The 17,858-nt window shown below is 37.2% G+C and overlaps 1 protein-coding gene across 2 annotated transcripts in view; it reads right to left on the bottom strand.

The window, feature by feature from the left end:
- AUTS2 (activator of transcription and developmental regulator AUTS2) overlaps positions 1 to 17,858 on the bottom strand; it is a 1,151,910-nt gene that overhangs the window by 615,010 nt on the left and 519,042 nt on the right. For both annotated transcript variants that reach the window (XM_045543179.1, XM_045543180.1), the window contains exons 3-4: positions 14,516 to 14,617; positions 992 to 1,027 (exon numbers count right to left, since the gene is read on the bottom strand). In XM_045543179.1, the coding sequence (XP_045399135.1) occupies positions 992 to 1,027; positions 14,516 to 14,617 (138 nt within the window). The remainder of the gene's footprint in view (positions 1 to 991; positions 1,028 to 14,515; positions 14,618 to 17,858) is intronic.

Below are 17,858 nucleotides of genomic sequence, written 5' to 3'. Positions count from 1 at the left end.
TGAGAGAAATATGAGGGCAGGTGAAAACCAGAGTAATTAGCATATGGAGGGGGAAAAGTTTAGAAGCAATTAAACAATCAGTAATTATTTTCCACTTTATTTTATTTTCATGATTTCATTATTTTCTCAGAAAATGCTATGGAGGCAAGCATTACAGTATCAGTATTGATCACTCAAAACACAAATCAGGTTCCTTTAAATATCATGATAAACTTCTACATTGGCATGTTATCCTATTGTATAAATAATGCTTATATGTAACTCTTTTTCATTTTTATCTGAAAAGGATTATTAAATCCAAAAAGGGTAATTTGCTATAAATATAATGCAGTGACAATCTGTCTGTCTATAAATGAATTTTAAATGCATGATTATCACAATATTGTGATAATTGCCCAAGTGTGTCACCCCAGCCCTACCTCTCCCAAAGAACAGAGAATAAGTTCCAGAAATAAAATAATACACTTATATTTGCTAAAATGAAGAGTTCAATTGTTGTTAAAAGAAAACCTAAAGGCCACCTACCCAGCCTGTGAGGGAAAACATCCATTAAAACACTATCTCTCATTGCAAAAAAAAGGCAATTCATGGTATATGTAGAGAAGTTCTTCAAGAAATCTTGAAAGTTCATAAATATCAATGCATAATCTGAATTCCATCCTCCACCATGATACCTCTCACTAAAAAAGCAATTATGTAGAGAAGGTGGCCGAAACCAATCAGGTTTCCCTGTTTCCTTACACTGCCAGGTAAGCAGCAAATGCCACGGGTGTTGGGAAACAGGAAAACACCTCAGACTGGCCTATGATACCTAGGGCCCCACGGTTTACATCTTTAAAAATAAAACAATTCTTAATAAAGGATGGAAATCAGTCTCCTCTTTAGGACCGAGAGGGAATTTCTTAGATTTTTTTCACATCCCAATGAGCATTCATTATAGAGGTAAATCAATGCCAATGCAAGGCACATATGTGGAAATCGAGAGACTTACGAAGTAGCCTGTTCCCAAGCTGGAAGGAGCTGAACTCTGCAATAAAGCATAAAGACAAAGTGGAAAATCAGCAATGGTTTTTAACACGTTCCAATCCGCACAGCTCATTACCAGCCCTTTGCAGGCTTTTCATCACTACAGCACATCACCAGTGTATGCTGCCCCTTGTCATCTGCTACTGATACAAACATCGTGTTGCTTAATTTTCCCCTTTACATCTCTCAACAACTCAGAGATGCTAACGTGCTATTTACTGAATTCCAAGCTTCTGCGGTGGACGTAATTGCCAATTTATTTGACAGGCAGCTGGGTAATGAATTAATGATGGCATTTCGCCCCGCACTGAGACTAAACAGACACGCATCAGCTTGCCTCCCTGACTTGCTGACATTCAATGCCCTGGTCTCAAGCTACTCAGTTTTGTGGCCACAAAGGGGCAGGCAAGAGGAAAAAGCCCAGACTAACTTGAAAATAAAAAGCCCAGTGGGTTTGGATGACTTTTCCAGTGTATGACCTACTTGCCAGTTTATTCCCCAAAGGCACCAGTTAGTACACACACAGAGTTTTTCAGAAATGAGACATTTTGTAAACGTAATTAGCAGACTAAAATGTAAAGAATGTGTGAGCAAAGGGAAGCCATGAAAAGCACCATTTTTCTGAAGGGTTTAGTTACAAGAGTTATTAATTTAGGCTGCCATAGTTCTGACACACAGGGAACTTAAAAAGAGTAATCCTGAAAGGAATGTAGGGCATCACTTATTTGGGAAAAGAAGCCAAAAAGAGAACATGTGTTTTATACTTGTCTGAGATTCTTTTTTTTGTTTGTTTCCTTTTTCCCCTAAAACCTCTCCTTATAAATTCTATAATTTTTAGCACCCTCTTTGTGATTAAGAGAGGACCCAAATGAGCTTGAAATGAAGATAAAGCTAATGCTGAGTCAGTCTGCAAGTCTCAGCTAAGCATCCTTGCACCAGCCAAGCCTTTTCCCTGATGAGCTTGAGTTGCTTGTTACACCTTCCCTGGAGCACACTGACCACCGCCCTGATGCAAATACTCTATTCACTTCTAGCTCTTCCATCTACATGTCCTGCTCCATACTGTGGAAACTACAGGTAGTATGGATAATCTGGTTTATGCATCATTGATTCCTTGGAGATTGGCACAATGCCTTGCGCAGAGGATGCATTTAATGAGTATTTGTTGAATTAACGTATAAATAAATGAGTAAATGAATTATATAGGGGGAAAAAGGCTCAGGATAATTCGACATTTCCAAATACACAGTAGATGTGATTCTTCTTGACTCTAAACTCTTTGAGAAGGAAATATGGTGCTGTAACTGTTATACAGCTACATCAAACAAGTTCCCCAAGCAGAACTTCTTCATCTTAGTGTTTCAGACAAGCTCTGAGGTCTAAGGCACCATAGATGTGTGAACACACTGGGCTCAGTTTTTAAAAATCCTGCTGCACTCTTAATCCCATAAATGGTACAGAGGGAGATCCACAGTAGTTATGAAGACAGCTTCTCATACCAGAGATTGGCCATGTGATAGCATCACAGCCCTCCATGGAGCAGAAGGCAAAAGCCAAGTTAGTCTCTACCAACCTGGACTCATGCCCCTGGGAAGTAAAATCATTTTAGGATGAATTACTCAGAGAGACCAAAGGAATTGTTTATTTCATTCCCCTCCCCCTTTCTACAAAGGTATTTCATCCCAGAAGGAGAGGTACACTTCCAAATCTACTTCCTCACCCCCTACATACATATCATCTTATTGTATACCAAACGAAATTACATCCTTCAGGTCTCAGAAAGCTCTGTTATGCTCATTTTGCATATATATTGTACATTACTCAGGGAGCTGGGTGGAGAAGAGGGCTTTGTTGTGCATATTTGTTCTGGCTATTGTTTATGCAGGTCTGACTGAATGAGGGAACAGTGGGTATCATTTCAATTTCTGATGTCAACATCAAATTACTTATTTAATTTCATGCCTGGTGAAGCATTGTATAGCTACACGCAGAATCATCTCACTTCATTTGTTATGCTGTGTTTTTGTGGCGATTGGCTTGCCTTCCAACTGACAGCTTTAATTACGACATGAATTTGATTGCACTGCTGAGGAATTAACATAATGCAACAAAGCATTTAAGCACCCTGCCTTATACCCCCCCCCCAAACACACACAAACACAGACACATGAGGGAATACAGACACTGGATCCTCATATACGTTAAAGGTCTACTGGAATTTGTTTCAGCATTTGCTAGAAGGCAGACAGAATCTCAGATCAGAGGCTATTCACATTTGCCAACCCACAGTATTCACCATTTTTTTTTGTTTTTGTTTTTGTTTTTTCAAGAGAAAAAGATGTGTAGCATTAAGTTATAATTTCTAGACCTGGCAAAAAACTGTATAGAAAAACCCTCTTCTAATCTACTTTGCCAAATGTCCACGGCATTGACATTTGATTCCCTCTTACTCCCTACACCCTCTCTACCACATTTTTCTTGACTACTTGCCAGCTCCCTTCAATCAAGGCTGGAGAATTTGAAGAGAAGAGGTTCAAATAAATAAAGAGGTTTCCCCTTGTCTGGTACTATAATCCAAGATTCTGACTATGGCCTTGTATTCAGTGGGACACAAACTCTGGTCACCAACAGGATAGCCACCATCATAATATAGGTAACGGATGTTACTAGCAGCAATCAGAATTTGGTTGCTGCTCCTGAAAAGTATCCCTGAGGTCTTGCTACCCAAAAGGCCCAGGAAACAGTCTCTGTCATGTGTATCTAATCTAAGTCTGTATCTAAATATAGATGCAAATATCTGATAACTTGAATAATTTTCCAAGTCAGAAATTACATGAACGCCTTCAAACCACAGATAAAACCAGATTATGCTACGAAAATAGAACAAAAAATTAGAAACAGCTTTTACATTATTTAAGTTATTCATTCATAGGTGTGTATTTAAGGATTGCTTTCTCATTTTATAAAAGACACAGTTACCAAGAGGTAAAAGCCTAGGAAAGTAGACAGGTGATGATGCCCTAACTGCTGAACAACTTAACGGGACGCTTCTTCAGGGATCAAGTTGATCTTAACTTTCTGTATTCCCGTAATTTCTAATGAGAAGAAGGACTCAGTTTTTCTTGCTTGGAGACCTCAGTTAAACTCTGTCCAAACTATATAGAGAAAGTGATCACAAAATCTAGAAAAAGTTGTGAGTCAAACTGGGATTTGAAAAGTTCAGATTTTTAAAAAGGAAGAATAAAAAGTTCCCTTGGTGTCAAAATAGGCAAATATTTTCACTAAATAATGAAAAGGGCTTAATTCTTATTTCTTCAAGCCGTAGAGTTGTTAATTCATTCATATTTTCAATGCATTAGGTAGAAATGAGAGGTATTAAGAGGTTGAGAAAATAGGGTAGGAGGACATTTTTAGTGGTTTGCATAAGATAGGAATATGAGGAAATGCCGGCCAGCTGGCTATCTGAGATGCAATTTCCGGGCTCATTATAAGCCATCTCCTACTTAACATGGTCTTTTCATTCTGCAGGCTTTTTTTCCCTAGATTTGACCACTGCTCCAACAATCTCTGCAAATTACTCACCTCGATGTCATTATGTCGTAAAGAAGAGCTTTCTTAGAAACACACTCTGCTTCAATCTCTACGCTACCATGGGCTACAGGAACAGTAATGGGATGCATGGTTGAAAGACATTTTCCAGGAGGGAGAAAGTTGCTGCTGACATTCAAGTCTACAAGTACATATTCATTAAACATTCATTCTCCTCTTTCTCACTGCCCCCCACCTGCCTTTCTTGCCATCTCTGTTACTAAGCTATCATTGAAGCTACTCATTAAACACGTGAAGCTAACATTTCTGTTTTAACAGCTTACCTACGACAAGGGATTTCAAAATTGATTATCCATCTAAAATAGATATGCTCCATTCATTACAGATCCACACAGGGAGGCCATGGCTACTATCTATTACAGCTTTCTGAATACAGAACGAATGTATACTCTGCCCCTTGGTGAGGATGTGTGTTCTGACCTCAGGGATAATTTAAATTAAGTATGTTAAAATTTCCAAATCACCAATTGTGGCTGACATTCCTGCCTACCCACCTCCAAGTTACGATTTTCTCTCTTGGGAGTAAAAGGGAAGGGGAAATCACATGAAGAAATAAGATTCTTGCAAAGGTAACAAAACAAGCTCATCCACAGATTTCCCTGTAGTCTTTTGAAAAACAATAACAATGAAAAGAATCTGAAATCTTTATCCAAAAAAACATACCTTAGAGATAAGAGTAGTTATAGCTGACAAAGAGACACAAAATATATTTGAATGGGGAGACAAGCTTGTAGTTAATGGAAAAAGATCAAGTAAAAATGGAGCAACAACTTGATAAAAACATCAGGTGTGGAAATGTTCAGTCACTTCCAACATCAGCCAACCCTCTGTTATGCTCAAGTTGTCACCAGCACTCATCTATACCCAACAGCCTCCTGGCTTCTCCTGATTTTACTTTTGCTCTCTCCTTCATCTGAAGTTCTTCATGTAAAAGACAAACTAAATATTTTAAAGTAAAAATTATAACTCCAATTCTTTTAACACCTTCCAGTAGCTTTTTAATAATAACCTATAGTGGGTTGAACAATGTCCCCCCAGTATTCGGAACCTCAGAATGTGACTGTGATGGTTAATTTTGTATGTCAACTTGACTGGGCCATGAGGTGCCCATATATTTGTCAAACATTATTCTGGGTTTTTCTGTGAGGGTGTTTTTAGGTGAGTTTAACATTTAAATCAACAGACTGAGTAAAGGAGATTTCCCTCCCTAATGTGAGTAGATCTCCTCTAATCAGTTGAAGGCCTGAATAGAACAAAAGGCAGATTCTCAGAGAAGAAGAAATTTCTCCTGCCTGCCTTTGAGCTAGGACATCAATTTTTTTTCCTGCCTTCAGACTCGATGGAAACATGGGTTCTTGCTGGGTGTAAAACCTGCCAGTCTTCAGAATGGAACTACACTTTTGGCTGCTCTCTTGGGTCTCCTCTGGCTTGCCAATGGTAGATCTTGGGATTTATCAGCCTCCATAACTGTGTGAGCCAATAACTAACTTACAGCAAGTCTCTTTCTATTGGTTATGTTCTGTTGTTTGGTTGTGTCTCTGGAGAACCCTAATATAGTGACCTTATTTGGAAATAGGGTCTTTGCAGGTATAATTAAGTTGAAGTCATATGGGATTAGGGTGGGCCCTAAATTCAATGACTGCTATTCTTATAAGACAAGGAAGGGACACACAGAGCTACAGATAGATACAGTATAAGGCCATGTGAAAACTGAAACAGAGATTGGAAGGATGCAGCTATAAGTCAAAAACACTGAGGATTACAAGGACCCACCAGAAGCTAGAAAAGGGAGGATTCTTCCCTAGAGCCTTCATAGAGAGTACAACCCAACAGACACCTTGATGTTGGACTTCTAGCCTCCAGAACTATGAAATAAATGTCTGTTGTTTCAAGCCATCCAGTTTGTGGTCACTTGTTACAGCAACCTAGGAAACTGACACAATACCAGCCTCTGTACCAAAAGCTGGAAGTTACATGTTCAGCCACTGTGCTTGCTCACACAATACTCTAGACACACCAGCCTTTTTTCTTTCCTTCAAACATGACATGCTTGCCCCTGAATCAGGGTCTCTGAGCTTCTTGTTCTTGTTGCCCAGAATGTTACTCCCACAGTTCTTTACCGGGCTACCTCCTTTTGTTTATTTAGGCCTCAGTTATATGTCACCTACACGGAAAGGCCTTATCCAATCACCTTAAAGTAGCAACACATACCTTTGCACCCTAATACTGTTTTGTTTACTTCATAAAATTTATTGTATAAAAATAGTTTCTTCATAGGTTTATTGTTTGTCTCCCCCACTAGAATGGAAACTTCACGAGGGAAGAGACTTCATCTTGTTCACTGCCTGACATCAAGTGCCCAGAACTATACCTGGTACATAAAAGGAGTTTGGTAAGTATTTCTGGACAACTGAAACACGAACATATCCAGAAGAACCCATAAATATGTGGGACAGGAACAGAAAAAGGCATAAACAAAACATTATGGAAAAGGAAAATCTGTCACAGATAAAAAAAAGAGAAGAGAAAGAGAAAAGGAGAAATGAAACATCACGAATCCTTCTCAGGTCTGGATTATATTTTCTAATCTAATTACAATGATGTGAGAAGCTCATTCACGGTTGTGGCTCACGTCTATTTCTTCCTTAATAGTAGCTAGTGAAACCTGGCATCAAGTAAAATCTCAATACAAGTTTGGAGGGAGGGAAGGAAGTAGGAAGGATAGAACAGATGCTGGCATGGATGGATGAATAGTGGAACGTGGGATAGACAAATCAATAAAAACCCACAAACCATTTAGGGTAGGATAAGGGGTATCTCAAAAAGCAGAAGAAGAAATGTCACACCTGGATCATACTGAATGAACTAAATAACTACAAAACAGTAAGATTAGAGAACTGTGTAGCACAAGATTTATTAGAACTCAATTCTTTCACTGTATTCTGAGATGTTTCAATTCCTTAAAAGCCTTGAACACTTAAAAGGTGCTAAATATTTTTAAGTCATCTCTTAACTAAAAACTTGACCCAAAATTCTCTCAGAGAGAAACTAGGGTCATATACTCATTTAAATAAAGCATTAAAAGAGTTTACTTCCATATAGTATTGGGAAGAATTTGCTAGCAAGAAGTGGCACTGAGGCTGGCAGAAGGAAAAGAAAAAGAACAAAGAAAAGGATAGAAAAGAATAATCAAAAGTAGGAAGATTTGAAAGTGCATATTATTTAAGGAAAAAAAAACAGTGGTTCAGAGGGACTGAGTATAAGGTACAAAGACAGGAAAGCAGAGAAGAGACGAAGGATGGAGAGTTAGCTTCCTACTTCCTTGTGGAGGGCTCTGCAGATCATCCTCAGAAGTGTGGACTTCATCCTCTGGAGTACCAAAATAAAAAAAAAACTTTAAATAAGAACGATTAAATATTAGCTCTGACTCTTGGAAAAACAATTCTAGAAGCATTGTAGAGCACACAGCAAAGGAAACAGAGACAGTGTAGATGAAATCATTGAGAGCCGACAGGAATCCTTTGTGTAAGAAAGCATGAGGACATCTGAGGCAGCTGTAGTGTCAATGAGAGGATAAACTACTCAAACATCCCTTCAGAAATATAGTCAGTAGAAAAATGAGAGTAACTCAGTTACACAAAGTAAGTAAGACAAAGGAAAGAACAGAGCTTGACTTTGAGGATACTAGCTCTGGGATCCAATACTGGGATAAGCAAATAAGGACAGTTGAGGTTTGAGAAAAATAGTTAGGAGGCACAGAATCACGAAGATTTTATTTGGGAGGGAGAGTTGATTTTATCATGGTTGAGACAGGCTTTGTCAAGTTGACAATTAGTGACAAAGGAATTCAAATTAAAAAGGATAGAGAAGGTTCCTAAGGGAAACTCTAAAAGGCTAATGCAAAAGAGAAGAGCATAAATATTTTTGAGCACACAGAAGTGCCAAGAACTGTGCTAAGTGATTCAAATGCATAGTATCATGTAATCTTTAAAATGTCGAGAAAATTATCCTGATTTAAGATCAAAGCTTAGAAAGATCAAGTTCTTTGCCCAAGGTCACACATAATAAGCAGCAAAGGTGCTATTAAACTTGGTCTGTTTGTAATGAATGCCTATGATCATTTCATAATTTGAGGCTTTGTTTGATTTCCTAAAGTTTTAAATAAGTTTTGCCCCTAAGTTTTGGCAACTTCCTCAATTACAAAATTCTGTAATGTTGGAAGCAATATTCAAGGGGGCTTGAATAAGTCATCATGAATATTTATATATTCAATTATTCTGCTTAACTTTTTCCTTAGTGACTTATCTAAACAGGTTACTATCCCCCCTTGATGAGGACAATCTGAAAGTCCTTGTGGTCAGTTATCCCCTCCAGGCAATATGGTTTGGGAATACTGAATTTAGAAAAGCCCAGCATATTTGTTTTTTTAAGCTTTACCCATGAACCAAATCCTCCAGCTACACTGGAATTCTTTATTCTTATTCTTTTTGCCTATCCAATTCATAAAAACAAAGGTGGGATAATATATAGTATCTTGATTAGCCTCACTTGGGAATAAATCTCAACTGACAAAACTTCTAAAAATATAATTAAAGTGGGTAGAAGACTGATAGAAATTTTTATCTCAGCTGAAAAACCACTAGTGGACATGATGGACTAACAAGGACTGACTATACTCTCCTACCTCGAGCAACTTAAAAACTGGACAGAATGTGTGAAACAAGAGTTTTTAGAAGTTGGGTAATAGTGCAATACGATAATATTTGAGAGAAGAGAAACAAATGAGATGACCCTTACAATTTTCCCAGCTTACGGCCTGGAGAGTTGTCATGCCACATCCTGTGTGGGGTAGGAGGTGACCCAGGTGGAACCTAGTAATTTCCCTGAGTTGTGAAGACAGAGTTGAGAATCAGGGGAGGTCAAGGCAGCTGGAGTTGCATAGCAGAGCATGAGGAGGAGAGAGTTGCACAGAAAGAAGAGAATCATGGAAGCTGCACAAGGTTCCCCTCTAGTCCTCACCTGAGTGATCACAGCCCACCTGTGGGAGAAAAATACCCACAGCAAGGAAAACAACCACTGGAAAGGAGGAGGGAGAACAATCCCCGGAGCTCACATAGGGCAAGGAATAGTTTGTATTCCAACCAGACACAGTGGAAAGCCCTGGTATATATCAGGCATTAGGTGGAGTACTGAGTACTGGGGAAAAATTACCTTTAAACTAATAGTTGTTCTGGTCCTGCCCAAGAAAATGCAAAAGCAAACCTCAAAAAAGAAACTATTTCAAAGGAACATAATTCCATTTCAGAATAAAGAATATTTATAGAAATCAGAAATATCCAGCACCCAACAAAAAAATTTATAATCTCTGGCACCCAATAAGAAATTGCCAGACATTCAAAGAAGAAAACTATGACCCATGATGAGGAGGAAAAGCAACCAACGGAAACAGACCCAGAAATGACTCATGTAACACAATTAGTACATAAGGACACTAAAAGTTATAACTGTTTTCCATATGTTCAAGAAAGTAAGTGAAAGCATAATCATGATAAGTAGTGACACGGGAGTTTGGTTTTTGGGTTTTTTTGTTTGTTTGTTTGTTTTGTTTTTTAAGAGATAAGGTTTCGCTTTGCCATCTAGGCTGGAGTGCAGTGGTGTCATCACAGCTCATTGCAGCCTCAAACTCCTGGGCTCAAGTGATCCTCCAGCCTCAGACTCCCAAGTAGCTGGGACTACAGGTTTGTGCTACCTAATGCCCAGCTAACTTTTTTAGATATGGAAAGTTATTTTCAAAAACAAAACCAAACACCAGTGGCAGTCTTTGACTCAATCTTCTCAATCTCTGACAGTCATTAATTACTAATTTTCTTTCAAGCAAAAATGGGGTTATCTTTATTTTTTAAAATATTGTGTGAGTAGGTGTTGCCCCGGTATAAAAAATAATTGTTTTGTGGGTTGACCAATCAAATACTTTTATCTCAGCAGATTTTAGATTGCCATTAGGACTTGATGTAAGAATCTAAAACCTCAGACCTACAAATATGTAGGAAAAACGTAACTGGAAGTCTGGAACATCCCACTAAATGCCAATTTTCCTTTGGTCATTTCTCTTTCTTTCCTTTTTAATAATGTTGCTGCAAAATGTGTGAATTTTAATAGTTAATAAGTAACATGAAATCAAAGTATTTCACTGACTGGCTTGACATAAGATTGACATGATTCTTACAGCCCTAAAGTTGTTTTTTACATTTTTTTATTGTGGTAAAATATGTAAGACACAAAGCTTTCCATTTTAACAATTATTTTAAGTGTGCCAATTCAGTGGCATTCACTACAATCACAATGTTGAGCAACTGCCATAACTGATCTATTTCCAAAATGATTTTATCACTCCAAAAAAGAAACTATAACCATTAAGCAATAACTCCCCATCCCTCCCACTCCCCTCATCCCAATCCCTGATAATTTCTATTCTACTTTTCTCTATGACTTTGCCTATTCTAGATAACCTCATGTAAATAGAATAATACAATATTTGTCATTTTATGTCTTGCTTCTTTTTTAGCATGTTTTTAAGCTTCATCCATATTATAGTATGTATCAGAATGTCAATCCTTTTTATGACTGAATATATTCCATTATGTGTATGTATGTGTCAATGTTCATCCATTCATCTGTGGATGAACACATGGATTGTTTCTACCTTTTGGCTACTGTAAATAATATTTTAATGAACAACTGTTTTATAAGTATCTGAGTTCCTATTTTTCATCCTTTTGGGTATATACCTGTAAGTAGAATTGCTCTGTCACATGATAATTACATATATAGCTTTTTGAAGATTGCCAAGTTGTTCTCCACAGTGGCTGCATCATTTTACATTCCCATCAGCACTATATGAATGTTCCAACTTCTCCACATCCGCCCCAACACTTGTTATTTTTCTTTCTTTTTAAAAAAATTATAGCTACCCTACCAGGTGTAAAGTAGTATCTTGATACAGTTTTGATGTGCATTTCTCTAAAAGCTAATAAATTTCAGCACCTTTTCATTTTATTGGCTCTTTTATTTCTTCTTTGCAGAAATGTCTATTCTAGTGCTTTGTCAATTTTTGAATTAGGTTTTTTTTTGTTGTTGAGTTTAGGAATTCTTGACATATTCTGGATATTAAACACTTATCACTTACATGATTTGCACACATTTTCTCCCATTTTGTAGGTTGTCTATTGATTTTCTTCTTGACACACTTTTGTGCACAAAAGTTTTTAATTTTGATGAAGTCCAATTTACCTATTAATATTTTCTCTTCTGTTGTGCATATTTTTGGTGTCATGTCTAAGAATCCAATGCTAAATCCAAGGTCATAAAGATTTACCTGTATATATTTTTTTAAGAGTTTTATGGTTTAGCACTTATATTTACTTGGGTCACTGATCCATTTTGGGTTTATTTTTATACATGGTGTGTTGTAGGGCTCAACTTCATTCTTTTTCATGTACCAATCTAGTTATCCTAGCACTATTTATTGAAGAAAAAATTCTTTCCACATTTAATAGACTTGTCACTCTTGTCAAAAATCAGTTGGGTATATGAGTTTGTTTCTAGACTCTAAATTCTATTACATTGATCTATATGTACAATGTTATGCCAGTCCCATATTGTTTTTAGTACTGTAGCTTTGCAGTAATTTTGAAATTGGTTAAGTATAAGTCCTCCAACTTTGTTATTTTTCAAGATTGTGTGGTTATTATGGTGCCCTCATTGCCATTTCATATGTATCTTGAAGATCTGCTTTTCCATTTTTGCAAAAAATGTTGGAATTTTGATAGGGATTATATTGAATCTACAAATAGCAAAGGGTAGTATTGGTATTTTAACAATATTCAGTTTTCCTGTTCATAAATATGAAGTGTGTTTTGTCAATTCTTCTTCTTCTTTTTTTTTTTTTTTTGGAGACAGAGTCTTGCTCTGTTGCCTAGGCTAGAGTGCAGTGGCATCATCATAGGAGCCTCAAATTCCTGGGCTCAAGCAATCCTCCTGCCTCAGCCTCCTGAGTAGCTGGGACTACAGGCACGTGTCACCACACCTGGTTAATTTCTGTATTTTTTGTAGAGATAGGATCTTGGACTATGTTGTTCACGCTGGTCAATTTCTTTTGATCTAATGGAAAGTGAGTTTAGAACAACCAGTCAAAAGATATAATCACTGCACTCTTGTCCCCTAAAGTAATGTGGCTTTCATTTCTCTACTCTATGAAGAAAATATGACTGCCTAACCCTGGAATAATTTCCCGGGTCAACGAGATCCCATTTTAAGAGCATAAAAACATCTCAAAAGAACAGCTATTCAAGCTTGAAGTATTGTTGTTAACAACTTAGGTAAGAAAGGTTGTTATGGTTTTATGATTATACAGCTCCATCACAAAAATAATGAAACACATCAATACATAATGAAATATATTCTTATACATAGAAACACTCATACAAAAAAAGACTGAGCTAGTACTCTTTATTTACATAACTAATAGATGTCATACCATATTTGAAGAAGGGGAGTAAATCTACAACTAAGATATTAAGAATACCATAGAAATGATGATACTTTGTTTATTCCACTTATTCAACATCCCGTATATCAACTCTCATTCAAAACCTCACAAACTTTCCTGAGGTATGTAGGTATGGTTATATTTTGGGGTTGTCTTCCTTGGCTGATGAAGAAGTGCATTTGGTATTATTACCAAGAATGGCCAAGTGTGCTGCAGTGGTCTCTAGTGTTTTACGCTAGTGGACACCTCTCAGTAAAAAAAATTTTGAGTACACACCCCTAAGATTCATGTGTTTAAAAATTATAGACATCAACTACTCTCTGCTCATTAAATTGAATACTAGTAAAGCTTAATTCTATTTTTAGAAGAAAAGTAGTAATATTTTCTTTCTGTAAATCAGTAGATCATCTTGCACATTAAAATGAAGACCAGTGCTTTAGAGTACTGTACTAAAAATGGAAGAAAAGAGGTGAAGGATTTTGTTCCTCATTATATATCCTAACTCTGCTTCTTCTTAATACTCAAAGACTCTAAACTGCTTTCTCTTTCTTTCATGGTGTTCTCTCACTTAATCTGTTAATGTTGCTTTGTTGATAGCAATAATAGTTTTTTTCTCTACTTGATCCATTTTACAAGAGAGTTCCCAAATGTTGCTCTTGGGGCAAAGATAGGTCAAAAATGCTGATATAGGATATGTGACAGAAAAAGACAAGAGGGTCCAAAGGGGGTAGGTGGTTCTCAGAAACAGTAGAGGGGAACCTGCCCTGTTGGTGGGTAGGGGGCTGCAGGACAATTAGAACAAGGTATAGAGGGCTGACAGACACCTTAAGAGGTATGGCATGTTCTCGCAAGGTTTTTCCTCCCAGAAATTCATCAGGAAATTCAATTCCTTCTCTTGCCAAGTAAGTGGCTAGTTAGTCATCACTTCTAACAGGAATAAAATGACAGAAAAGGACTGTTACCAATTTCCTAGGTGAAGAAATCACCAAAACTCCATAGGTAAATGAAATCATTTCCCGGTAACAGTCCTACCTGTCTACTTCTTTCGTTTTTAACACTGATGATAAAAGTATAATCCTTTCTCTTTGCAATCAATTGTTTCTAAGATGAAAAATACTCCCATCTACTTTATAATTTGTTAAAATACATTTTTGGTCATACTACATTTAGAATGACATCATAACTGCAAGGTTCAAACGTGTACACAAAGAAAGTGTGAACTGCAATGCTTGGGTATGCAAAGTGATTTAAAGGGAGGGGAGAGTTATGTAATAGAGACCTGAATCAATCCTGTGTGGTTTGGGTTGAAAGTTTTTTTTTTTTTAAACTTACATCGCTGAGCCTTTCCCGAGAGCTGCTCCGATGGAACCCCTTGGATTCTCCACTGGCACTTTCACTGTCACTGTCCCTGCAGCTGTTCTGTCCTGGCTTGAGCTAAACGCAAAAGAAAAGAGCAAAAAGGAAAAAGTCAATGGCTTGTTTCTTAGCTCCTGTTTTTTGAGCCTTGTCAAGAGTGAACAATTTAAGGTCCATTCTTCTTGGTTTTTGAATACTACCAGGTAAGGTGCCATAGAAAATACACTGACAATAGAATAAGCAAAATATTCACTGTGAAATATCAACGTGGAGAAAAGAATGAGCAAGACTTAAATAAATACCTCAAAAGCCTAACCAAGGACCATGAATTGGAAATTAGTCTTTCCTCGCATTTTTTCTTCTGTTCCACTGTGATTTTTTTTTCAATAATGAAAAGACCAAAAACATTGAATAGTCTAAAGCCAGATTACATTAACTATGATTTCTCACCTTATTTCTTCTGTCCTCTGAGAAGAAAAGAAAAGAAGAAAGAAAAAGAAAAAAGAAAGAAACAACAAAACAGAGCAAAAAAGCCAAGGTTTTCTTCTCTGGGAAAATGGATTAGATGCTCTGATGTTATCTTCAACCACTGAGAAGACACTTAATGATGTTGTTAAGACAACATTCTGGAGTTCTCTTGCTAGATGTTTAAAAGTAATGATTAAGACTCACAGATTAAGTAAGTTAAATCAGCATTCATTCAACAAATACGTATTAAGTACTACATTTGAGTTGGAACTAAGTGGTACAGATATAGTGGTAAACTAAAAAAAAAAAGTGTCTCTGATCTTATTAGGTTTACAGTCTAGTGGTTTCTACACATTTATCCAGCTCTAATTTCCATTAAAAGATGAACACACAAAATTGAAAACCATCAGTCTATACTAGACTGCAAGCCATACACACACACCCATTTTCAGAGACACTAAGCAACGTAATGCTGAAGGTTACAAGATATAGTATCTTTACAATGTTCTCAGTATAGCAAGATAAATATAATGACACAAGAAAATACATGCTGAATGAAACCAAAAAGTAGCCAATGGTGTTCAGAGAAGTGATTTTTGAAGGCTTGGATTTTAAAAGTAGATTGGGCTCATAGTTGAAAGGACAGGGCAAGACACTCCTGATGGAAGAAAGCCTGAAAGCAAAGGCAGAAGAAGAAACATGCCAGGAAATTATATGAGAAACAGAGTTCCTTTTGGGAGAAAATAGGAAGAAACATTAGCAAGTGGTGCATGGATGAGAACATGAAAAGTGTCAAACAAAATTTACATGCTTCATTTTTCTAGGCAGGAGTGAACATAAAGAGCAGAACAGGCAATAGGTAGCAAACTGTTGCCTGCAGGTTTTCAAGTGGCCTTGGAGCCAATGGGGCAGATGGAACCAAGATGAATGGACAGTGAGTCTGAATCAACATTCCTTGTACCTTTAAGGTGCCTCTCTTTAAAGACTACAGTTCAGACCCCTTTTTGGTCATTCCATTCACAGAGTCAGCTTCCCTCAAATCCCCAAAATAGAGCATTCTTTCTTGCTTTTCAACCTTTCTTCAAATCCACTTTTATCACTTTCTTCTAGAATCCCTTTCTCCAGGAAGTCTTCTGTAACTGACCCCAGAAAAATTGATGCTAATTTTACTTTGTACCCTTCTGTGCCCTTAAGTACTTAATTTTCTCCTAAATTAATGCTAAACCTACTCCTCCTAAGTTAATTTAGATAGATGCAAGCTGTATGAGCCTTTTCTTATTACCATGGAATAAAAGTTCACAATGTTGTCATTCTCTTCAAGTTTTAACTTTTATAATGATTTACCAACGGGAGATTTAATCTAAAATGAACATCACCTTCTTTCCATTTCCTGAACATTCCTTGCCCATTCCTGGTCTGCACTTTGTCACACCAGATTCCCTCTGTCTGGAACGTTCACCCTCACCTTCTCTGTGTTTCTGAGGTCAAGATTTTTTTAAAGCTCAGATCTTATCTCTTCTACTATGGTCTTTGAAGAGCTCTTTCTTTCTGTATTTATTTTTTAAAATATGCCTTTAATCCAAGCGCAGTGGCTCATGCCTATTATCCTAGCACTTTAGGAAGCTGAGGCAGGAGGATCACTTGAGACCAGGAGTTCAAGACCAACCTGAGCAAAAGTGATAGCCCATCTTTATAAAAACAGAAAAATTAGCCAGGCATGGTGGTGAGAGCCTGTGGTCTCAGCTACCTGGGAGTCTGAGGCAGGAGTATGGCTTGAGTCTAGGAGTTTGAGGTTGCAGTGAACTATGATCATACCACTATACTCTAGCCTGGGCAATAGAGAAAGACTCCGTCTTTTTTTTTTTTAATGCTTTCAAAGTTTAGCTAACATTTAATTCTTCATGCTTTTGATAATTCTTCATGCTATATTTTTCTAGTTCAAAAAAGCCTAAGGTTATAATATAGTTATACTAATGATAAAATCTGTATGTAGAGTGGGCCCTCTAATTCACTAGCACTGTCAGAACTCTTATCTTACTGGTTCTCTACGTAAGGGCAGGTAGAACTACCTCCAATGTGTGGATGAAGAAACAAAGACAGCAAATGATGTGCTCAGAATTAGGCAAGATATCTAGGACTAAGTCTCTACTGCCTACTCCTCTCTTTAATTCTTAGTGCCCATTTAGATATTTACAGTTAACATGGAAGGAATGATTCTGTAATAATTTGTATTCTCTATATTTTTTAATATATTTGTGATACTCAACTACCATACATTCACAAGGAAAGAAATCTTACTAGGTGATGTTTGATCAAAACATGTTTATAAAACTCAGTTCCCCAACTTAGATGAGAAGAACACAGCCAGCTGGGAATTCGGGATATAAGAGCATCAAGGCTTTTCCAAATATCCAACTGGCTTAACAAACCCTGGGCATCACACCTGGGCCTTTTCTGTGCTTCCTCATGAAAGGAAGATGATGACTTTAACAAGACCCAACAACAGACGTCAGAGGCTCTGACATAAATTATCTGACTAAATGTTGATCTAGGCTAAGGGCAAAACCCAAGAAGGACTGAGAAGCAGCAGCTTGCTAGCCTTCCCAGTGCCCTGCCAGCAAAAGCACTTTAGTAAATTTTTTTCAGAAAGCCTTACATAAAATCCATCCCCACGCTACCCCTTTCTCCTCCAAAGCCGGGCTCAAGTTTAAAGGAAACTTAGGATATTAAGCTGTCAGAGAGCTAAATATTTCAAAGAAATGGATTGACTAGTAAATGCTAAAGCTAAACCACAAGATTTTAGGCAAAGAAGTGTTCATTCCTAATCCCATGAATACATTTTCAAATTGGC

Source organism: Lemur catta, chromosome 2 (assembly GCF_020740605.2).
Source record: "Lemur catta isolate mLemCat1 chromosome 2, mLemCat1.pri, whole genome shotgun sequence".
NCBI lineage: Eukaryota > Metazoa > Chordata > Mammalia > Primates > Lemuridae > Lemur > Lemur catta.
This window is presented reverse-complemented; position numbering and strand designations above follow the sequence as displayed.